The sequence below is a fragment of the Dipteris shenzhenensis genome, chromosome 9 (genome assembly GCF_047967505.1).
Source record: "Dipteris shenzhenensis isolate YYH24624 ecotype China chromosome 9, Dip_SZ_1.0, whole genome shotgun sequence".
Lineage (NCBI taxonomy): Eukaryota > Viridiplantae > Streptophyta > Polypodiopsida > Gleicheniales > Dipteridaceae > Dipteris > Dipteris shenzhenensis.
The window spans coordinates 43961883-43986081 of record NC_141604.1 but is presented as its reverse complement, the minus strand read 5'-3'; the positions used below and the strand labels follow the sequence as shown (position 1 = coordinate 43986081).

The following is a 24199-nucleotide window of genomic DNA, read 5'->3' as shown; positions in this document are numbered from 1 at the left end:
TTCTCATCATAAGATATTTATTGTACATAATAAATTAGACTTTCAAAAAAGTAAAACCTAATGTATTGTAATGAATAAATATCATAAAATATCCTAATGTATTGCAACATTTAACATAAGTTTTAAAAACACTATCATTAATCAATACAAACAAGATAAAAAACTTCAAGGACTCATGTTTCTTTCTACATGTTTTACAAGTGAATAGAGTCTGATGAGTCCTCTTGAGGCTGTGATTCTCTAAGAGTACATTGAGTCTCTACTTGTGTGGATGGTGTACATTGAGATTCTACTTCTGGCTCGGGGGGGTCAGTCATCATATGTAACCCTATCACGTGAGTTCAACAAAAGGATATTTTTAATATCTAAAATTTACACAAATTAATATACATAAGGGAGTTTTTAAAATAATTTTGGGAAAATTTTACAGATTTGTATAGAAAAAGGGTACATTTTATTAGTGAAGAATTTACAGATAAGGGAAATTACAAATAGTCCTTGAACGCATGTGATATGGAGAATTTATACATAGTGAACCCCCCGAGACTTCTGGTGCAATCGGGATAGACTTAATCTCTTCCTCCTTTACAAGATGTGATGTTGTAGATGCACATTGAGTCTCCACTTCTTGTGTAGGAAGAATGCATTGAGTCTCTAATTCAAGTGTAGACTGTAATGCTTCTACTTGAGGCTGTGATACAGAAGGAGACTGAATTGTCTGGAGCAAAAAGACATGTTTAGTAGTGGGTGGAGAATTGCCTACAACTTCATGTTGTATCTCAATGAAATTTTTGAACATGTCTCCATAGAAGCATATACCAAGCTCGAGCTACAAGCTTTTGTGGCTAAGACTGTTCACTATCTAACTGCTATCATTGGGAAACAACATGATGGACTCAATGAAGAACCTGAGGGAGCCAAAGAAACACATAAACACTACTCTTAAAGAGAAGAGAGAGATTCTATTCCTCAAACTTTCAATCAACAACAACTGAACACCAAAGTCAAGTATTTGGCCTTTTATACATGCCACCTTTTGAAGGGGGGGGCAAACCTACAGTCTTTACTCTCTTTCCTCATTCTTTACGATCATCTTGGGCCCCCATCTTGCTCCAAGGCACAATCCTAGCTCTAGGGACTTGCCACTATCCATCAAGTGACATTACCACTCAACAGTGGCATATTGTTAACCAAATCCATCAACACCACGGAAAGAAATATACCAAAGTGTAGGCAAAGGAAAATAGAACTTTGCTCCACCACCGATCAGTAGATGGAGGTTTGCACACTAAGTGCATATCTTTTTAAAAGGCGGTTTCTTTGGTAGAGTGATATGGTTGTAGCAGGCAGAGAAGAGAACAAGAGAGAAGTGTACCGAGTCCTCTTCCTCCGACCTGAGCTTGATAGGATAGGGAGTGTTCACAATGCAAGCCGAGGTGGCTTGGTTATAAATAAAGTTGGTTTGATTTAATATAAGTGAACTTTAGTTGCCTAATAAAATTTGTTGCTATTTGTACTCCAAATTATGAGTGTTTTGAAGTGTGTACATGATTAGGTATTCTCCCGTCATCACACAATTATCCTTCAATAGCTAACCCTAACCTTTGAGTGTATACAGTGTTAGAGGCTCAATTTCTCAAGGGTTTTGCTTTTGCTGCTCTAGACGGCAAGCTGTATGTAGTGGGCAGCAGGATTTGCACCAAAGTGTCGAATGTACTTGGATAGAACTTGAGGTGTAGGTAAGAAAGGAGATGTTTGTATTCAATTAAACAACCCGGAAGTGAAAGCATGCGCTAGCATGTCAACACCCCAAGTAAATTTCATCTACATAGCAGAGATAGGGAGATCCAGAGGTGAAGCATGTGTTGGTAAGCCATTGATGAGAGGACCTGAGCGCAATCATCGGATGATGGCCAGGGTGTCGCTTGGCGAGGGGAGCCTATGAGAGGGGAGGTTGTCTATGATGAATCCCATTGTGGTGATCTTGAAAGCACAGGAGACCACAGACAAAGGCGATATTGTAGAAAGCATTGGTGTCAAAGGGGCTACTTTGCAAATTTTCGATGAAAAGCAGCAAAGACAACAATTGCAATCCATCAGGTGGAATATGAAAAATCTAGTTTTTGCCAGTGGTTGTTGTGTTCTTATTAATTCCGGAAAGAATCTTACGGAGTTGACGTTTGTTTTGTAGTTCATGGATGAAGACATTGTATTCAAGGTAGAAGTTGCCGAAATGGAGGCTTGGTGGAGATCTGAACGCTTCCTCCTCACAAGTTGTGGAGGACGTTGAAGACGCACCAAGCGACCTTCAGGTGTCTTGATCCCGTTTAAATTGTGCAGATGTGCAAGTATTTGGATACTATCTACATCTCAAGGTACCAGTGCACTCTACAAGTCAGGACTGAACCTTGCCACGATTATCCTTACATTATTGTGCCCAACAAGGCCGAGCATCTCTTCTTTTTCATGATCGAAAACTACAAGTCTTATAACAACCACGGAAGAGAAAATGAAACTAGAGGAGTTGCTCAAGGAAAAGGGGGAGCTAGAAACAAAAGCGCATGGAAGGAGCTTCTAGGTTGGAGTGCACATGGGAGCTTTGCAACATTTAGGCAGTCGTTCTTGCTAATTAAAATTTCAATGCATGAAATAGCATCATGCAAAATTATGAGTTCGAAACTTCAAAGAATTGGATTTGTTGTCATTCGGCTGGAGCAGTAGGACTTTGTTGAGTGGGGAATTGTTGATCATGTAGGGGGGGGAGAGAGAGAGAGAGAGAGAGAGAGAGAGAGCGAGAGAGAGCGAGAGAGAGAGAGAGAGAGAGAGAGAGAGAGAGAGAGAGAGAGAGAGAGAGAGAGATTCATGTTCCTACCTTGGAAGAAGTGTTTAAGAGTCGGGCCACTCATGTGGGAAAAACCATGACTAGGTTACATAGCATAATCTCACACAAAGCAGCAACAAACTACACACATGAACAAAGATCAGCATGTAGTTTCGATATTGATATATTGGGAGTAGAGGAGCCTCTAGATAGAAACAAGGGGTTTGGTCCCTTCTCTCTATACAATTATGGACATAAGAAAGGTTGAAGCGAACTATTGTAATTAAAGGATTACAAAGGCTAAATATCTTGGTGATAAAAACAATATATCTCGGTTGGGCGTCTGGGTTAAAACAACAGTCAACGCAAGGTAAGAGGCTATCCACAAGAAAGTAGGAGGCATTCAAGGAAGGTCGACTAAGCTAGGATAAGATCCATGGGTTGCATTGTGCTCTAACGGACTCAAAGTCAAGGTACAGTGCAATTTGGGATGAGCATGCAAGCAATGGGATGCCAAAGTGATCACATGCTGGAAGCTGATTAGTGAGGTTCTCTTCTTCCATATTCTAAGTAGTGGGGGGAATAGAAGGAGCACCCAATCGTTGTTGTGGTAGTCATCTACATCTATTTCCTCTTTGGCCAAGCAAAGGGGGGGGAAGAAGGGATGGTAGGAGAAGTAGCAGGCAGTGGAAGCTATGGTTGACAAACTTGCAAGAGAGGGGTAGCCCCAGTATCCCGGATCTCACCATGACTTGCTTCCTAGGAATCACATGAGTCCCTACGTAGAGACAATCTTCCCACATCTGTCCAGATTTCCCATATAATTTCAGATTTACATCTCTCCACAAGAGAGTATAATATTGAACGTGCTTTTGATTACAGTAGGTTTCTCTATCGGTGAGGGAGGTTGATCACAAAGGAAAGAGAACATTTACTGTTGTGACTAAGGTGGACAAATATTTGGAGGGTTTGTATAAAAAAGTGATGAACACTACAATCGAAATAGGCCTAGGATATGTGTGTATAAGAAATTGAATAGACGAGAAACCTGACCCATCTATGATAGGCTAGCGACCCTAGGATCCTAGGATCCTAGGCTTGAGAGGCCAACACGTATTTCTTTATGGTAGGTAGCCTAGGGGGAATTTTTGATTTCTTGAGCTCTCCTTGAGCCAACGCCCTTGATTTATGTTTGATGTAAAGACCTACAACACTCCTTATAAAAGTGAAAAAATTTTCAGACAAAAGGCGTAGATTACTTTTTTAGGCCAATAATCATATGAATTCTCCGATGTCGCTGAGATCCTTCCTTCCTTGCCTCATCTCATCCACGACCATCAATACAGAGCTTTTGATTCAAGGTATCTCTTCAACCTCAGTATTGATGTTGCTTCCGTATAAGCTATTGGAGTTTTTCCATCCCTACTTTCGCTTTCCTTTAGGTCCACTTGATCGCATTACTTGGCCATAGCTTTAGCTTCCTTTGCATCGATTCTCCATTGCTGTAGTTATCGATATAACTGCTCGGGTGATTCACAACTTGCCACAATTTTTGTTTTCAAGTTACTGTACTCAGCCACGATGAGGCGTTGCAACAAACAGTAGTGCAGGGAACTCACTTGGAGAGAGCTTGTGAAGAACCAAACCTATGATGTAGAAGAAAATCATAGACGATCAAGTCTAAATCTCGAAAGTGGGAGCAAAACCAGTAGGAAAAGGAATCTCAAAGTGAGAAACAGAATTTTCCTTCAAATTGAAGGAAAATTCATCGTGGGGGTCGTCTTTTGGTTGTGATATTAAATTTAGTGGAAGGCCGCTCTGCTTGAAACAATCATGATCCATGGGCAGCAGCTTCTTCACCTTCATCTCCCTTTACATATGGTCTGCTTGTATCTGATGTCGAATACGAAGCCATCGACTTATGTTTGAGGTAATTAGTTGAACCAGCTGGCATTTTCTTCCGATGCCTTGATTTGGAACAGTTACATATGGTCTACTTGTATCTGATGTCGAATATGAAGCCATCGACTTATGTTTGAGGTAATTAGTTGAACCAGCTGGCATTTTCATTCGATGCCTTGATTTGGAACAGAGATGAAAGTGAAAACTATTTTCCGGCCTTCATCAATGGCGGGGCCCAGCATAATCGAGAGATCAAGTTAATTCTGTACCAGCTATGACTTTGAAACGAAAAAATGTCTAGCCTATATTTCAAAAGGCACCGTAATTCAGCTTTCTTAGCAGCATACAGGTATGATGATCTCACCAAGATATTGCACCGAGGTATCACGATAGTACTTCTCAGGGAAAAAGTCCCTTGATATAGGTGATATTGAAGATTGCAGAAAGCGTATGTTAAGTAGGATGTATGATCTTCGGAGTCTTAGAGACCGCATTTTAAAAACGGAGACTGACTAATTGCTCTCATGTCTTGCATCGTCTTGGATGAGCATCCCAGTTCGATCATTGTAACTGATGCACGAACTAGTGATGGCCTTAGTAAATTTATCTCACAGAGCAAGGTAGTTGGGTATCGCAATGTCATCAACAAAGGGATCAAGCTGAATAATGTTGGTGCAGAAACTCACTTAATGATAGAGAATTCAGCACATGGAGCGATGAAGGAAAATTACTTCCTAGGGATGTTCTTGCCTTTGGAGATTTGTTTGTGAATCAAGGCAAGAACGTGACCACGTAAATTTTTAATACAGGCATATAAAACACTCACTACCAATTATGATTTATTTGAAATACTCACACAGATGCCTCATGTTGCTGCAACTAGTTTTCTGTATTCAAACCTTCTTTGATCAATCAATCAAGCTTCTCGGTTGAAGTTCTCTGTGGATTTTGTTTCCTGAATATCCGATCAATCAATTAAGCTTCCTCCGACCAGAGAACTTCAACAGGAGAAGCTTGATTTATCTCTTTTGCGATCATGTAGCGGACGTCGAACAGTTTTTTGACACGGGGATTGATTTGGAATCATAGTGTATATGATGCCTTTTTGGGGCTTATTGTGGATGAGATGAAGAATGGCTATACAAGGTTCATTATCCTTGGTATTGCCAGGATTGGAAAGTCTTTGTTCTCTATAATATGGATGCTGCAGCTTGCAAAAAAGGGTCGCTAGGTAGGCTAAAGCCTCATCGATTGTTGTTTATGAAGAACCCGACACCCATTTGTAATGGGAACTTTGGCTTTTGACATGAGCCATGATCTTGTAGAAAAGATTAGACAAAAGAGAAAGTAGATACGTAAAGAAAAACAAGGCCCTTTCCTCCTCTTGTAAATTTCAAGGGACATCGAACACTTGCATAGTTTGGAGTGTTGCACATGTACATTAAACCATGGAACATAGTGGAGACTCGAGAGAGATTAGTTCATATCCGAATTGGTGATTTTGATTGAGAGACATATGTTTATGACCTTGCCTCGAAAATGTCGTTTACATTCCAACACTACATGTAGTAATTTATATATAACATTTTGATATAAGCTAGACTAATGATTTGTTGTTCAATAATACCATATTTTAATACTGTTTCCATTTCAGACATGTTTTTGGTATCTTTTTAGAAAGTGAAGTAGACATACGTACATACTTGGTGCGTACACGAATTTGGATGTTCAACTTGGAATACAAACACGCCCATTGAGATTTAGGTAATGTGTCAGTCTCTTACATATTCGCGATACTCAATCTCGACGCTAATATTCTCAACGATTCCAATCTCGCGTACGGGGAAGGGCCCATTCCCTCGGATTATAACTCTTTGGGGAAGGAAGCGCGCCGCCTCCCCGCCCACACTATGTGTGCTTATATAAAGTATATTATATATATGTATATATATGTTTTGAATTTCACCTTGTTTGTTGACTTTTGCTTTTTCATATTCTAAAATTCTTATCTGTTTCTGTGTTGAGGTACTCGAAAGAAGGGAACGCTTAAATACACATGACATTTGCTCGGACCTACTATTGCGTGCTTAGTTTATAGTAAGGTATTTCCCTTTCTTTACTTTCAAAACTTACAAAAATCATATTCTTCGGTTTTCTTCCATCTCCTTGAGTCACGTGTAACGAATATGAGGATTTTAGCCCTTACAAATATGAGCCCTTGGATTGATTTTAATTAATGTCAATCATGAAGGTTTTATTCAAATAGCATAAAAACTTGTGAGTAAAAGTATATCTTTGCTTTTTAAACACAAATCGACTTATTAATAATTATAAATTTCGTAATTCATTCCATCTTTGCCCTTTAGGCTGCCTAGTATAGATAGTGTTAGTACCAGTTGGTGTAGCTTTGGAACGACTTCCTGCTGTCCCGGTCGAATTGGTCCGCACCAAAAGGATAAGCGCATGGATTTATGCCGCCGCTAGAGATTGTTACGAATGTAAAGGCTAAGTAAAGGAAAAGCAGCTGGACTGCCTTTGGCTTGAAAGTTTGGTTTGAGGTTGCACACGGGACTAGTCCTCCTTACACATCCGTTTCACAGCTCCGGCCCCCCCAACTCCTTCCGCACCAACTCCCCCTACGTTTGCAGCTTCCACTACGCCTACTACAGCCGCTCCGCCGCCGCCTCCACCCACATTTGCAGCTCCATCTGGTCCGGCTCCAGAGATGCCATCCTATCCACCTGGGCAGTAGACAAGGCCGCCCATGATTGGTTAATCAGCGCTTTGCATCAGGTACGAGGCTCGGAATCAGTTCGCAATGTTGTAGCAAGTCTCACTGACTTCATGCACTATTTAGGTGACTGATAGAAATCTCTGCAAAGACCTATTGGCATTCCGTCATCTTAGTCTAGTCTCTCGAATAAGACTGTGCCGAGACGTAGTATGCGTAACTTAATCAGCTAGCTGATTCTATGCAGATTTCAAACCAAAAATCGAGTCGAGATTTGCAATCCAACAGTTTTAGTCCATGGCGAAGTTGTCTGATTCTATGCAGATTTACAAGCGGTTGCAAATCAAAAAGGGGCCCTAGATTTGTAGCCCAACAATTTTAGTCCCTGGCGATAGAGAGATAGGTGCAATCTACTCTTAGGTTAATGTCTAGCTTGAGCTGTTAAGGAGCTACGTTCATGTTTGTTGAGCATATTAGATTGCTTCAAAAAATATGTCGGCCTGAGGGAAGAGATCCCCGCGGAATGAACTAAGAACAGCATTCCCTTCGTGCCGAAAGAATTCCGTCAGTGAAGATGAAGCAAAATCGAGCATAATTTGCGAATTGGAGAAAAAGAGCACATCTTCTGTTATTCACAGAACTCACCACCAAGTTGAAGGAGGAGGCGATGATGAGCGTCCCTCAAAGATGATCTTCCATCAGATGAAAAAGGATTGAAAGAGCTATTGTTGGAGCTTATTTTTTTATGATCATCAATCTCACAGAAACTAAAGGCTCTAGATGACGAACTATGACAACCGAACGGTAACCTCAACATCTAGTGTAGCGATGCATTGTGTTGATTCAATTCTTCTCTTTCTTTTACTCAAATCTAGAAAGAAATCTAGCGTTTCGACATGAAACCTTCATGCTAGTACCATGCGTGCCTACTTACAGCGAGCTAACAAAACTGATATGTACTCTCGAAGTCAAAATCACACAAAATCCAAAATACATTCGAAGTTTCTTTAATGCTTTTCGAGTAGTTTTTGTGCTTTTTGTTTTTTGTTGGAAGGCGGATCTCTAATTTTGCATAAAACAATATTACACCATTCGATCTTTTTAAAATCGAGGTCTCCGATTGTGACATGTGGCTCAAGGAGGGATCAAAGATCCAAAACATGCCTCTAGACTGCCTATTGTAAAGATCCAAAAGTAAGCTACGTGCTTTTCAAATAACTAGCATATAAATAAACTAGGATGCCGTGAATGGGCACTGATAGCTGCTTATGCTTGGGCACTGATGACGACATAAGTGTTGCTTTGCTTGCTAAGTATGTCTTCCTTTTGCTTTTCATAAAAGTTTTTGTTTACCTCTTTTTTCTTCTCTTTCATTTTCTTTTTTCTCTTTTATTTTCTTTGTAGATTTTTGATCTTTAGAACAACAAAAATTCTAAATTTGTATGATTGGACTTATTCTAGTCTTACAAAGGTATATATAGGATGCCGTGAATTAAGGCAACAGGCTTGTGGTTTTGGTGGCATCTTCATTGATTCTTGGTGGAAGAAGGTACTTGGCTTGTGGCTTTCTAGTCTTTTGGATTTTGTGTGATTTTGACTTTGCCGTGGCTAAGAGCATATATCAGTTTTGTTAGCTCTCTGTAAGTAGGCACGCATGATATTAGCATGAAGGTATTATGTCGAAACGCTAGTTTTCTTTCGAGATTTTGGTAAAAGAGAGAGAAGAATTGAATCAACGCAATGCATCGCTACACAAGATGTTGAGGTTGCCGTTCAGTTGGTATAGTTCGTTATGTAGAGCCTTTTGTTTCTGTGAGATTGATGATCATAAAAAACAGAGCTCCAACAGTAGCTCTTTCAATCCTTTTACATCTGATGGAAGATCATCTTTGAGCACTGCACCTTGTACTTTCATTGTTCATGAGAAGCCCTCTCTGAAGCAAGAGCTTCCAGGGCTCAAAGATGGAGTGAGACCATGTATCATCAACGTGCCCAGGAGGGCTTTGCTATGCATCTCTGGGTCAATGATGCTAAGCCCCCCTTGGGCTTGCGGAAGTTCCATCCATGAGAAGTTGCGCACCAAGCGCCTGAGCTGTCCCATGCAACCCTCCTGAAAGCGTCCGTGAGAGGCTAGGTATCCGACTGTGGCAAGGAGGACGTGGTTGGCCACCAAGGCCCTACTTGCTAGAGAAGTCTGGCCAAGCTCCAATATAGAAGCTTGCACCACACATTCTCTTGTGTCCGGGCAATTTGCTGCTTTGTTGAAATGTCCTTGCCCACTTGGCATCCAAGATATCTTGCTGTTTGTCCTCGCGAGATCCATCTAAAGCCTGTAGCTATCTCCCAATCTGGGATCTCCTGGACTTGCTGATTTGTTATAAGAAAACCCACTGATTTGGTCCATTTGATCCTAGCCCCCGATGCTGCACAATAGGTGGCTAGAGCCTCCCTGACTGCCTTGAACCCCCCACGTAAAGTGCTGTGTCATCGCTCTTTATGAGGGCAAACTCCAACCTTCTACGGTCGGGGTTTGCATAACTTCTTGTTTTATCATAAGATCTTCTGATGCTATCTTTAGCTAACTTAAGAATTTGATTTATATCCTCTAGATAAAGTCTTTCGTTGCTTGAACCTTCTCTTTTTCGAGTCCCACTGCCACTGGGGCTCTAGGTTAAAATCCATATATCATCATGAATGGACTATAGGTTGAAATCCATACATCATCATGAATGGACTCAAACTTGTAGCTGAATGTTGGCACTGTTATATGCAGATTCTAATATGGGCAAATACTATTTCCAATTATTTTGCCGTTAAGTTACATATGCTTGAAGCATATCCTCAATAACCTGATCGATCCTTTCAGTTTGACCATCACTTTGTGGACGATCTGCGGTGCTTGTATTCAAAGAAGTTTTCAACCTCATAAACATAGCCCTTCAAAAATGGCTATTAAATTTGCTCTCCCGGTGACTAACAATACCGGCTGGTAGCCCATACAATTTGTAAATATCTGCACAAATAGCCTATAATTCTAGAGTTTTAACGTCTTCATTGGTTGGAATAAAGTGAGTCATCTTGGTCAACCGATCCGTAATTACCCACACAGAGTCGTGCCCCCTCTGTGTCCTAGGTAATCCAATAATAAAATTGTCACGGGAACGTGAAGTTATGAACCGTGACTAACTTTGGCTTAGGGGACTAGCCCAGGGGTAGCAACACTTCCCAGAAGTCCCTAGGTGCACACACCATATTAGATATCAATGCTCCACTCTCATGTAACTACGCGGGAACCAGCTAACTCTACTTGTAAGCCCCCCACATGAGGAGAAGGCATTTGAGTAGCTCGGTTATCCGGTAGGTCCTGGTTTGGACACCAGATGGGGACCATGTGTGGCCTGATGGCTGGACGGCTTCAAATAGAGTTGGCACACCGCCAACTAGGCTACATGCAAGTGCGGGAAGGCATCCCTTGACTGACCGCACTGAGGATAGACGGAGCATTTCCCGGGGCAGTCCACTCTCGGGTTGCGGGGCCCGTTTGGAGTCTCGGATGGCTCTGGGCCAAACTGCGACCGTAGGTCAGTTGCTCTGTTTTGCGCACCGGTTCTATTGTATGGTCGGTGGCCTATTTCGGGACCGATCCCCAGTCAACCATTTTGGGCGGACTGGGTCGGCCACCTAATTAAGCCTAACTGACTACGACTGGTGGCTATATAAGAGCAAGCCCGTGAAGCCCATTTCATCACTGGCTACAGCAACCCTGATTCCTTAGCATCCAGCCTCCATCTTCTACTGTTTCCAGCACGCCATCGAAGGTTCTTTCACAGGAGCGCACGGTTGGGAGGCAGTGCCATCTATTGTATCAGTTCTACAGTAATCAAATTTTTGATTCTCCATACTATCTTGTTTTCTCTCTTGCGTACGAGATTCTGTTATCTGTTGAGCATAGACGTTATACTATTTTCTTACATGGTATCAGAGCCTGGACTCTAGCAAGAAGATTTGGTAGTGTGTTTTTGTTTGCGAGCAGATTGTGAGAGAATGCCCAGTCCGCAAGACTACGTATCCCACCGTTCGGCGAAAGCGGAAAGTTGGACAGCTCTAACTATCCACTCTGGAAGTTCAAGATGAAGACCATCCTAAGCGCATATGAGCTTTGGGACACTGCTACTGGGGTGGACGTGAGGCCGGTTGCGAGACCGGATCCAGCCAATGCAGGACAACAGATAGTACCAACTGCGGATGAGATTCTCGCGTGGACAAGAAGAAATGCAGATGCGCTGTGTTCTATTGTCTGCAGTGTTAGTGATTCCGTCATGGCGTTAATTCAACATGTCACCACAACGGAGGAGGCATGGACGGTCTTGAAAAATCAGTATGAGATCACGAATCAGACGCGGATTCAGAATCTGGAGACTCAACTCGCGAACGAGAAGTTATCTGAGTCTGAAGCGGCAGAGAAGTTCATCACCAGGGTGAAGAATCTGCGCGATCAGATGATTGCGATTGGCATCACCATCACCAGCGAGAATTTAGCACGAAGGTGCATACGGGTTCTCCCACCAAAGTACGACGGTCTTGTTACGGCACTGAATACGTAGAACATAAATTCGCCTCTCAACTTTGAGGATTTCAGCGCGATGCTTCTGGAGGAGGAGATGCGTCAAAAGACGAGGACTGGAGAAGATTCGGCTTTCTGGACCGGATCAAAGAAAGGTAAGGGTAAGGACTTTGGTAACCCATCTTCTTCTGATGATAAAAAGAGAAAGAAGAAGATCAAGTGCTTCTATTGCAACAAGGCTAGGGCACAAGCAGAATGAGTGCCGCCTCTCAACTTTGAGGATTTCAGCGTGATGCTTCTGGAGGAGGAGATGCGTTAAAAGACGAGGACTGGAGAAGATTCGGCTTTCTGGACGGGATCAAAGAAAGGTAAGGGTAAGGACTCTAGTAACCCATCTTCTTCTGATGATAAAAAGAGAAAGAAGAAGATCAAGTGCTTCTATTGCAACAAGGTAGGGCACAAGCAAAATGAGTGCCGAAAGAAGATTGTAGATGAGAAGAACGGAGTAAAGAAAGAGTCCAGCAACAGCGCGCAGGCAGTACCAGTAGAGCTGTTCATAGCAATTGAGGAGATTTGCACGGAGGCAGTTCATGTACCTGTGGATGAACCGTGTATTATTGACAGTGGTGCATCGCGTCACATGACCAGTCGGAAGGATTGGTATACCTCTCTACAGCCGGTAGGGAATGACATTCTGGTAGCAGTCGGCAATGATGCAAAATGTTCAGCAAAAGAAAAAGGTACGATTGCTCTCAAGTCAGATGGAGTTGTAAAACAGTTGTCCGATGTTCTTTACGTGCCAGATATCAAGAGGAACTTGTTGTCCGTTTCTGCGATCACAGATCGAGACCTCAAAGTTCAGCTCGATAAGAATGGTGCACATTTTTAGGATCTTCAAGGGAAGGTCGTTGGTAAACGTACACGGCGCAACAACATTTACGAACTCTCAGCTTTCAGTGCTCGAGCGGATGTGAAGAACACTAAGCTGTGGCATGAGAGGTTTGGTCATCTAAACCTCACTTCTTTGAAGGAGATGCATAAAAGTGGAATGATTGCAGACCTACGAGAAATTTCAGATCTGCCCGATGTATGTGAAGCTTGCATGATGGGCAAGCAGCATCGGCATCCCTTTCCTAAAGAGGCCAGCATGGCAAAGGCTCCTCTAGAGCTCGTTCACATGGAGACGAAAGCTTTGGGTGGTTCCTACTACTTCATGACGCTGATCGACGACTACAGTAGAAGGATATGAATATACTTCTTGAAGACGAAAGACGAGGCTTTCAGTAGGTTCAAGGAATGGCATGTAATGGTCGAGAAAGAATCCATTCTCGAAGTGGGTAAAGCAGCTTTTGGACGGCAGAGAACCTCCAGCCATTGAGGAGGAACCATCCGAACACTGCCGGTCCAAGAGATTAGAGGAGCAAAGAAGGGCGCATGAACACTTGGTTAACTATGCTTTGATGACAGAAGTGATCCGTGCTGATAAACCCAAGTATCTTAAAGAGGCACAGGGCGATGATAGGTGAATGGAGGCTATGCAGTCGGAGTATGGCTCCATAATGAAGAACAACACTTGGGACCTTGTAGATTGACCACCAAAACGCAAGGTAATCGGAACCAAGTGGGTGTACAAGACCAAGTACAAGTCCGACGGCATGTTGGATAAGTACAAGGCTCGGCTCGTGGCAAAAGGATTTGCACAGGTACATGGTTTTGATTATCAAGATACTTTTGCTCCCACAGCTCGACTAACCACAATTTGCAGTGTTTTGGCTTTAGCTGCCTAGGGAAGTTGGCCCGTGTTTCAGATGAATGTAAAATCCGTCTTTTTGAATGGAGATCTTAAGGAGGAGGTATACGTGGAACAACCACCAGGATTTGAGATCCTCGGTTCAGAAGGTAAAGTCTGCAAACTGAAGAAGGCACTTTATGGGCTGAAACAAGCCCCACGAGCGTGGTATCAGCGAATTGATGTCTACTTTCTGCAAAACGGGTTTAGGAGGAGCCCATCTGATGCAAATTTGTATATCTTCAGAGAAGGAGGCAGGTGTATGATCGTGGTCCTTTATGTGGACGACCTTGTCATAACAGGGAACCATGAAGAGAAGATTTGGCAGACGAAGCATTTGCTAGGAAGAGAGTTTGAAATGACAGACCTCGGATTGATGCATTTCTGTTTGGGAATTGAAGTTTGGCAGGAGCCGAAACAGATCTTCATTTCACAGCTGAAGTATGCTGGAGAGATACTGAAGGCATTTGGCATGGCTGAGTGTAAGACAGTTGGTACCCCTATGGAGGTTGACGCGAAGCTCTCAAACGAGGATTCATCACCACTGGTGGACGAAGCGAAGTACAGAAGGCTTGTGGACAGCTTGATTTACCTGTGCAACACATGGTCGAACATCAGTTTTGCGACTGGTGTACTAAGCAGGTTTTTCACTAAGCCCCGAGAGAACCATTGGAGGGCAGGGATGCGTGTGCTGAAATACATCTAAGGCACACTTGATTATAGCATCACCTATACCAAGGGCAACATCTTGACCTGATTCTGTGATTGGGATTGGGCAGGAGACGTGGACAGCAGGAGATCAGTGACAGGGTACTGTTTCTCACTTGGATCTGGAGTTGTGTCATGGGTCAGCAAGAAGCAACCCACAGTTGCTCTTTCTTCTATTGAGGCCGAGTACAAATCTGCATGCTTTGCTTCTTGCGAGGCAGTGTGGTTGAGGAGGATTTTGGGGGACATGGGTGCAGTGCAGAACAAGCCTACGCAGTTATCATGTGACAATTAGAGTTGCATGGCGATTGCAAAGAACCCGGTGTTCGACGCTCGCACAAAACACATTGAGATTCAATATCACTTTGTACGCGAGCTCATCATGGATGGAGAGGTCGACTTGGTTTATTGTCCGACTACGGAGAATGCTGCGGACATCTTCACGAAGGCTCTTGGAAGAGACTTGCTGGAGAGGCATCTTCATCGACTTGGCATTGGGCCGAAAAAGTAAGTTCACTTGCGGGTGGACATTGAGGGGGGGTGTTAGATATCAATGCTCCACTCTCATGTAACTATGCGGGAACCAACTAACTCTACTTGTAAGCCCCCCATATGAGGAGAAGGCATTTGAGTAGCTCGGTTATCCGGTAGGTCCTGGTTTGGACACCAGATGGGGGACCATGTGTGGCCTGATGGTGGCTGGACGGCTTCAGATAGAGTTGGCACACCGCCAACTAGGCTACATGCAAGTGCGGGAAGGCATCCCTTGACTGACCGCACTGAGGGTAGACGGAGCATTTTTCGGGGCAGCCCACTCTTGGGTTGCGGGGCCCGTTTGGAGCCTCAGATGATCCCGGATGGCTCTGGGCCGAACGGCGACCGTAGGTCAGTTGCTCTATTTTGCGGCCTATTTCGGGATCGACCCCTAGTCAACCATTTTGGGCGGACTGGGTCAGCCACCCAATTGAGCCTAACCGACTACGACTGGTGGCTATATAAGAGCAAGCCCGTGAAGCCCATTTCATCAGTGGCTACAGCAACCCTGATTCCTTAGCATCCAGCCTCCGTCTTCTACTGTTTCCAGCACGCCATCGAAGCTTCTTTCACAGGAGCGCACGGTTGGGAGGCAGTGCCATCTATTGTATCAGTTCTACAGTAATCAAATTTTTGATTCTCCATACTATCTTGTTTTCTTTCTTGCGTACGAGATCCTGTTATCTGTTGAGCACAGACGTTGTATTATTTTCTTACACACTAGGCCTACTTGCTAGGGGCAAGGCAAGGTTTAGAGGGGTCTTAATATTGGGCTCAAGGAGAAACCAATGGTTTATTGGTTAGAAGTGGTTAGGATTTTAATGTGAGGGGCAAACCAATGTTCCATTGGTTTGCAAGGGTTAGAGCTTTAATGAGGGGGCCACGTGGTAGCCCCTCATGCACTACCTGCCACCTCTCCTTTTCTTTCTCCTCTCCTCAACGTGACGGGATGGTTTTTCTTACGTTTTTGAAGGTCAGGCTTGGCACGTTTTCCAAAGCTCCTTGCTCGCATTTCTTGGATCTCCACGCATTTCGAGGCAGTCCATACGGTTGTACGGACTGCAGACGCTACATTCAAGGCCCCCGTACGGACTGTACGGGCCATTAGTGCATTAGTGCTGCTGTACAGATCTGCTCCCTATTGTACGGCCATTGAATGCTGTTGTACGGTGATGTTCCACGCTGTACGGGGGTCCTAAAGGCTGTTGTACAGGCCTGGTTTGATGCTGGTTTGCTCTTTGCTCACCTCCCAAGACAGCTGATTGCTTTCTGAAGCACTCATTCCGAAGCAGGGCTGTCATTTGAAGCTGCATGGGTCAATTCCAAGCTGCAGGTAGATTCTGCCATGGAAGTTTAGCCCTTCTTCGCGCGCCCAAGCCTCTGCACGCGTAAGCCTTGCTCTTCTCACAAGGGAATCTCTGTGTCTCCGCATCTCAATCCGGTAGAGCCCAATGCAAACCTGGTCGGAGAAATGTATCAGTCGTGTGAGTGGTCCGAAGCCAAGCCCCTCCTGAAAGAGACAATGGTATCGCTCTCGGATCTCGTAGTAGGCCGGACAAACACATACAAAATGCTCCTTTGTCTCAACCTCCCCCATCGTGCATAGTCTACAGACCCGCTACTCTCTAGGTATGCTGGCCGCTCTCCCAACCTCAATCTGCAACTGATGGGACGAGGCTCGTATCTGTTCGATAGCAATCCGCAAGCCGTGTGAGACTCTCCTATCCTAGAGGTACTGGGGCCTGATGATGAGACCATGCTCCGATATCCTTAGAAAGTGGTCATGATAGAACTGGGTCTTGGTGGGAAACTCCTGATCCCCCCCCAAAGCCCGAGATGTGTGAAGCTGGAGAAGGTCTAACCGTATGATACGGTTAATCTCATCATGTGGAAGGAGCTCCGGTGGTGCATCCATGCAGGGGGGGATCCTATCCATCTGGATACGGTGGCTATCAAACCATGTGGACACCCGCACATACCATGTTGTATCAAAGCCTCTCTCTGCCAATCGTTGGGATGACTCCAGTGCCAGTCTCCCAACCTCAATCTGCAACTGATGGGACGAGGCTCGTATCTGTTTGATAGCAATCCGCAAGCCGTGTGAGACTCTCCTATCCTAGAGGTACTGGGGCCTGACCATGCTCCGATATCCTTAGAAAGTGGTCATGATAGAACTGGGTCTTGGTGGGAAACTCCTGATCCCCCCCCAAAGCCCGAGATGTGTGAAGCTGGAGAAGGTCTAACCGTATGATACGGTTAATCTCATCATGTGGAAGGAGCTCCGGTGGTGCATCCATGCAGGGGGGGATCCTATCCATCTGGATACCGTGGCTATCAAACCATGTGGACACCCGCACATACCATGCTGTATCAAAGCCTCTCTCTGCCAATCGTTGGGATGACTCCAGTGCCAGTCTCGGTAACCTCCACTAAGGTAGGGCCCAAACTCTGTGGAGGAAAGTCACGGTCTGGAAGAGGGCGTCCACCTGGAGAGGTGTCATGGCGAACTGTGCCTGTATGATCTGATGGGGAACTGAAGGCTTACTCCGAATCATCCTAGATCCCATGATCACCTGTAGCCTCTCAAATCCCCTCTAGTCAGTAGCTGAAAGGTCACTCCCCCAAAAAGGTGTTCACGAGAGTGTCAAAAAGCCATCCCTTCGTCGGTGGATCCTAGAAATGCGCCTGGAAGCACTGTCTCTCTAATCGGGCCAGGGCACCCTTCCCTCGTATGAGTCGTGCTTTGGTGGCATGGGTCATCGTGAAGCCTGGTCCTGTGAATATTGCCCTAGGTGTAGGACTGCACTATCTCCATTGGCTCCCCTCAGTTATTGAAACTATGTTGACGTCGATGTCGATGAAGCACTGCTTGGGATGTGTTGAAGATCATAACCTTGGTTTTCCCAAGGTTGACTGTTAGGTTCCTCTCTCTGCAGAACATCTCCAAGGTCTCCAAGGTTTTTGCAATAGGACGAAATGAGGACTATGTCATCTGCATAGAGCAGTATCTGTACCATCAAATCAGCCAAAAGGGAGCCCTCTCCTCCTAGGCGATCAACAAAGGATGTGATCTCATCTTTGGGAGTCGGTGATAGGGGGCAACCCTGCTTTGCCCCTATGGTGCTCTCAACCCAATCTGATAGCCCCCCAGAAGTGTGGACTGGCCCTTTGATAGACTCATATAGACTCATCACTCCCCAGATCATGACCTCTGGGAGATGCAGCTCCTGTAGTCGCCTAATCAGGCGAGAGCGAGGGACTGTGTCAAAAGCATTCCGAGAGAGAGAGAGAGAGAGAGAGAGAGAGAGAGAGAGATTAATCTCCACGGGAGGCCTCGCGGGCCTAAGAAGAAAACTCATACAAGCCTCAATGGGCTGGAACAAAGTGCATGCTAGGGCCCTTGCTGAGTACTAAGCTATGCTATCCAAGCTCAAGAGCTCAAGAGCTCAAGCAAAATCAAATACAAGCTGAAGCAAACTGAGAGCTGGGACTCGAAAGCTGAAGCCCAGTACTGTGGCGGAGCTGTGAAAATATATTGGATTTGTGTCTGTCAAGCTGTCTCACACTGTGGCTGGGGACGTGGTCTCCTTGATCTCGGAACTTGGTCTCCCTATGCTGGCGCATCTCAATCAGATAGAGCCCAATGTAGGCTTGGTCATGGAAGTGGATCAGTTGTGAGAGTGGACTGAAGCCGCTCCCCTCCTGATAGAGACAGTGGTATAGGGCCCTGGATCTCATAGTAGGCTGGGCAGGCACATAGAAAATGCTCCTTTGTCTCAACCACCCCCATCGTGCATAACATACAGATCCGCTGCTCTTTGGGTTATACCTGCAGCTCTCCTTGCCTCAATCCTCAGCTGATGGGACGAGATTTGCATCTGTCCAATGGCGATCCTCAGTGCATGTGTGACTCCTCTGTCCCCGTGATATAGGGGTCTGATGATGAATCCCTCCTCCACATACTCTCAGGAAGTGGTCGCAATAGAATTGAATCTTGGTGGGGACCTCCTGGTCAACCCCCCCAATTCAGAGAGAGAGAGAGAGAGAGAGAGTCCTGCATAGTGCAAAGTCTCAGCCATACAAGTTATCACCCAGCAGTGATTGTCTTCTCTTACTTCTCCCGTGTCTTTTATTTGTGAACTCTTGTTAATCATAGAAGGGATGCTGCTGAATGTAGATTTGAATAAAGCATATCAGGGACTTTATCTTGACAGTCCTTCTACATTTTGAATAAAGCACATGAGGGACTTTATCTTGACAGTCCTAAATAAGAGATTTGCCAAGTGACTTGGTCAAATTTTTCTCAAAGGATGCCTCTTTCATAGTTATCTTGTCTGGAAGGTGTTAGTATTTCCTGCTGGCTGCAATTGTACATGACAAAAGTCTAATGGGTACTGTTGCATGCTTAAAGTCAGCTTTTCAAGTAGCTGAATGCCTGGCATGATTCCATTGGGGGATAAGCTAGAGAGCCTGTGGAGCTCTTTGTGAGATTCCTCGTTAGCATAATGTTGTTTGGTTGTAAAAGGCTTGTATTAATCTTAACGTAGCATGGACTGATGAATCAGATGGGGTGTGTTAATGTTATGACAGCTCTGCAAGTGGTTGCTGTTTTTGGTTTTGGTAATGTTTTGACAAGGATGATTGCAGCTGAGTCTTGGTGCATTTGCACCAACTACATATTTTTTGCTACTTGAAAGCTTTGAAGAGTAGCAAGTAGATTGTGTATCTGCAATTTATTTTGCGCAACTGCTTATTATGTTTTGAATGAGGTGCAGGTCTGAGCATTATAGTGCTGTCTCTTGCCATGGCTGTCCTGCTGAATACCAGCCTTGGTGATATTGTTATCGATCTTCATGTTGATCAATGTCCACTGGCGACAAAGAATTTCCTCAAACTCTGCAAGTAAGTTATCATGCCTTGAACTCTGATAAACTGTGTATATGCTAGTAGAGATCTGCAAACCTTCTACATGATACTGCTTCCCGTTATTTATCCCTTCACATTTAATGTTAATGAGAGGCCGTCCTCTTGTCATGTATTTTACTATAATTTTGCCACAGCACTATCTCATCCTGCAGACTATGAATTGAAGGTGGAGCTGTTAGAAATGAAATCCCTACAGAGGGTATCTCGCAGCGGAAGATTGATAGAGCATCCCCATAAATTACACGCGGAAGTTTTTCACTACGGAATCAAAACGTCTTTACTTGTGTGTACTTCACAACCACAAGTGTGTGTGCAAGCCAGTAAATTAACAGTGCTCCAAGAAAGATAGAGAATCCACAATGCTTTATTTCTGTCCAAAGCAAGACACAATACAAAAGAGATGTAGAGCCCACCAAACCGTGGTCCTCTGATCTTACCAAAAGTTCTCCTACTATTGCTTGGCACCTCTAGATCTCCTAAGCCCACGTGCTCCTCTGGAGCTTATGTAGACTTCGCATCCACAAGTGATCCCTCCATCTTACTGCCCAGGTAGTCAGCCTAGGTGGCAGCACCTTCTGAGCTAAGTCGGAAGCTTCTCTGTGCCTCCTGCACCTCCTGGATGTAGGCCCAAGGAAGGTCCTTTGCTGCTCCTTTCTGCTCCCTGAATGGCTGCTCCAGGTGATGCTTTGTATGGCCCAAATGGCCTCTTTATATAGGCCCTCCAAATCAGCCGACTGGGTAGGTGGATTGGGCCGACCCAATCACCTCCCCCCATCTGACTTTTGTTTACAGGCCCTACCTGGCCACGTGGCAGGCTGCCACCGGCCCAGGCAGGCCTGCCCTTCAGCCGAGCACATCTAGGGCTCTTTGGCCCCCCCAAATTGCTTCCAAACAGGCGTCTATTTGCTGTGCATATCTCGCCTCCATCTGGCCTCTGTTCTGCCTATTTTGGGTCCTGGAGCCACTCCAACAGATCCGTACAGCCTGCTCTTTTGCTCTGTACAGGTCAGTACTTCTGTGGCAGGCTCCCATGATCCATATGTCCTTGATCCAGGCGCTTAGATCTGCCCCCAACCCCACTGTACTGCTGCAGGAGCGTGCGATGGTGTGGCAAATCTGTACAGCTCAGGGCCTTCCAGTCCCTCCGCCCTGTCAGGTAAGCTTTTGAACACGTTTTCCCATGTGGCAATCCCTCAAACCCTAGGTACACCCCCCGGATGCACTACTCATTTTGGGGCTCACAGGTGGGGAGGTGATCTATACATTTCCAACATTCCTCTCACCGACTTATTTTGGCCTGATCGCAATCCGCCAATAAAGATGCTCTAGTGGCTCCCATGTTGTAGCCCTCTGCAACAATGGGGTGTCGCCATAGCTTCTTGGCTTTTTATCCAGTAGCTCCTGCTCCTCTAGGCTTGGGTTCTACATAGGCACACCAATCTGGTGCACAAGTCCATCTTTGGTAGCACCTAATGGCACCACCTCCTTCAGTCACGTACCAGAATCCTCCAAGTGTCCCCTTGTGATGGGTGAGTAGCCTGAAGTTCTCCAGACACCATACTCTTAGGGTCTTTCAATCCGTCCTCCGTCTGGCAAGGTTTGCAACCAGTTAGCATACTTCAGAAGCTATATCCCAAGCATACATCCAGATACCTGGACCATAAGTGTCCATGTGTGGTTTTATGTTGTCCCCCTCTAAGTCATAGCCTCCATTTGACTCTGAGACCTCAGGTCCCGTCGAAGGATCCCCCTCTATGTAAGCATGGCTCCAGGCACTCATCACTGTCCATCACCTTCACAAAGGTCTCTGACTCCTCTTCTAACCATTTCTCAATGTTGGACATCCTCACTATAACACCGGGGTCCATATACCTAATCTCAACAACACCGGAAGATGCCACCACCACATGAGCTGAGTTTGACTCCTCTGACTGTGAGTTGGCACCCTTCTTCTTCTGATCAGCCTTCTTCTTTCTGCAGTCCTTTGCAAAAGCGATGGCTCATCACAATAGAAGCATTTCTTCTCTTTCTTCCTCTTCTTCTTGTTCTCTTCATTTAAAGAGTCCGCTCCGTTGTAAGATTTCTGTCTTGGGCTTGCGTTTGCTAAGCTTACCCTTACCCTTGCCTTTTTCTTGTCCCGAGCGTTATGCTTTGTCATTTGTTCCATCACCCTTATTTTCTTGTTGCAGTAGCAATGGAACCGGCTCCTTGAACGTTAGTGGTGCCCTCCTCTGCCGTGCAATCACGTTGTCACAAAACTACTATAGCTCTAGGGGAGCAGTCCCTCCAATAGCCTTGCCATCTTGGTCGATCTCATCCTTTGACCAACTGCCGCTAGTTGAGATCCCGCACTACATTCATCTTGGTGATGTGGTTTTGTACTGAATCCCCTTCATCCATGCTCATGCCATACAGCTTTGTGTCGAGGTCCAAGATCCTTGCTTCGTTGTTGAGCTCATACATGTCCCTCGATGTTGTCCAGGCCTCGAAAGAAGTGTTCGCCATCCGTATGTGAGGAAGCAATGCATCCGCCATGGTTCAGCATCACAGATTTGCCATGCTCTCTTAATATAGGCTCTACTGCTGTCAGCACTGCTGTTGTTGTTGATGTAGCTGGAGTAGTCACGATGGCTTGAGGCATCAGCTCTCTCCCCGTCACAATCTCTCACGACTCCCTCGACACCAAGTGGCTCCAAACCTTCATTTTCCACAATGACCCATTGAGCTTGCCTCAATGAAGTGAAAAAGGATAAAGTTAGAGTGTCATACACCTGCTTGAACCTGAGCCTCCCTCCGAGGGTACAATCCTTCAAACATCACCTGCGTGTGAACTTGAGCTTACCTCCATGGGTACAATCCTTTAGACATGAAAGGAGATTACCCCAAGCTCTGGATCGTGGTCGTCCTTCAGCAAGGTCCTTGCCTTCAGGCTCCATTTCCGGTGAACTTCCGTCAATGCTCTGATACCATGTTAGAAATGAAATCCCTACAGAGGGTATCCCGCAGCGGAAATTGATAGAGCATCCCCAAACATTACATGTGGAAGTGGTTCATTACGGAATCAAAACGTCTTTACTTGTGTGTACTTCACAACCATAAGTGTGTGTGCAAGCTAGTAAATAGACAGTGCTCCAAGAACGATATGTCATCCTGCTTCCATATGTATCCCCTTGCTTGGTACTATTTCTTTTTGTTTTTCAATAGTATGCTTATTAAGAAATGAAATGTTTTCCTACTGTTCAGTTACGGACAATGGGGACTAGGTCTAGCATTTGAGGGTGGACCCCCTTGCTTGGGGTTATGGGCATTAGTGACCCACAAGAGTGATGGCCTCTCTTTGAGAGGGACATCTGGAAACCACACTCCACCTGAGTACCCAAACATGGGGCCAATCAAATGAACAGATTGCATACTGACCTAGGAACCATTTAAGAGAATGTTCCCTGAGCTTTGGGTGTGGGCTTGGCAGAATGCCAAGAGTAATGGAGATACAAGATAAGATGACAAACAAATGAGCTCATATGGCTCAATTATGACCTTAGAGTACGTCAATAGATAGTCCAAGCTGTTAGGAACCTGTGGGTGCGATCAGACAACTTTGAAATTTTAGGGTTTTTGGGAGTGACACGTGGCAGACTGCCACATTGAATCTGAGCTGGCAGGTCAGTCCACCTGTCCCACACATGTGGCAGCATGCATGGCAAGTGGTAGGGTATGCAGGCCAAGTGTCTGGCCCCAAATCTGGTAGATTTGGGGCAGGTTGTGGGTTGTCCTCTTTGGGACTGCAGCCCATCAAAAATTTGGGACAAGTGTCCACCTTCCACTCTAAGCCTGGGGGGGGGGGCTGAGCCTATCAAAGAAGGCCTCTCCCCTTCATTCCTTACATGAAAATTCGTCACTTTTCTTCTCCCTCCTTTTGGATGATGTAGCAGAACCTCTCCAGCTCGTTGGGGGCAGCCAGCTTCTCCCTAGGCCATTCTCTCACCTCAGCAGCACTTTCTCTCTCTACAACAGCACATTCTCTCTCTACAGTTCCAGCCCCTCCTCTCCAAAAATCTGCCCCCTCTCAGCTCTTCTGGAACAGCAGCAGCATCCTCTCTCCTTCTCCTAGCCTGGAGCAGCCACAGCCCCTTTCTCTCTCTACTGTAAAATTTCTCTCTCTACTGTTCCAGCCCATTCCCCTTGCAAAAATCTGCCTTTCTGTGCACCTTTGGAACAGCAGCA

General features: G+C 45.2%; 1 protein-coding gene across 3 annotated transcripts in view; it reads left to right on the top strand.

Annotated features, from left to right (window-relative positions):
* The first annotated feature begins 5053 nt into the window (after window positions 1-5053).
* CYP59 (cyclophilin 59) overlaps window positions 5054-24199 on the top strand; it is a 70062-nt gene continuing 50916 nt past the window's right edge. For 2 of the 3 annotated variants that reach the window (XM_087379105.1, XM_087379104.1), the window contains exons 1-2: window positions 7117-7516; window positions 19825-19951. In XM_087379105.1, the coding sequence (XP_087235231.1) occupies window positions 19903-19951 (49 nt within the window). In that variant the 5' untranslated portion in view covers window positions 7117-7516; window positions 19825-19902. Of the gene's footprint in view, window positions 5073-6400; window positions 6488-6748; window positions 6826-7116; window positions 7517-19824; window positions 19952-24199 lie in introns of those variants that run through there. The other variant, XM_087379103.1, reaches the window with a different exon arrangement.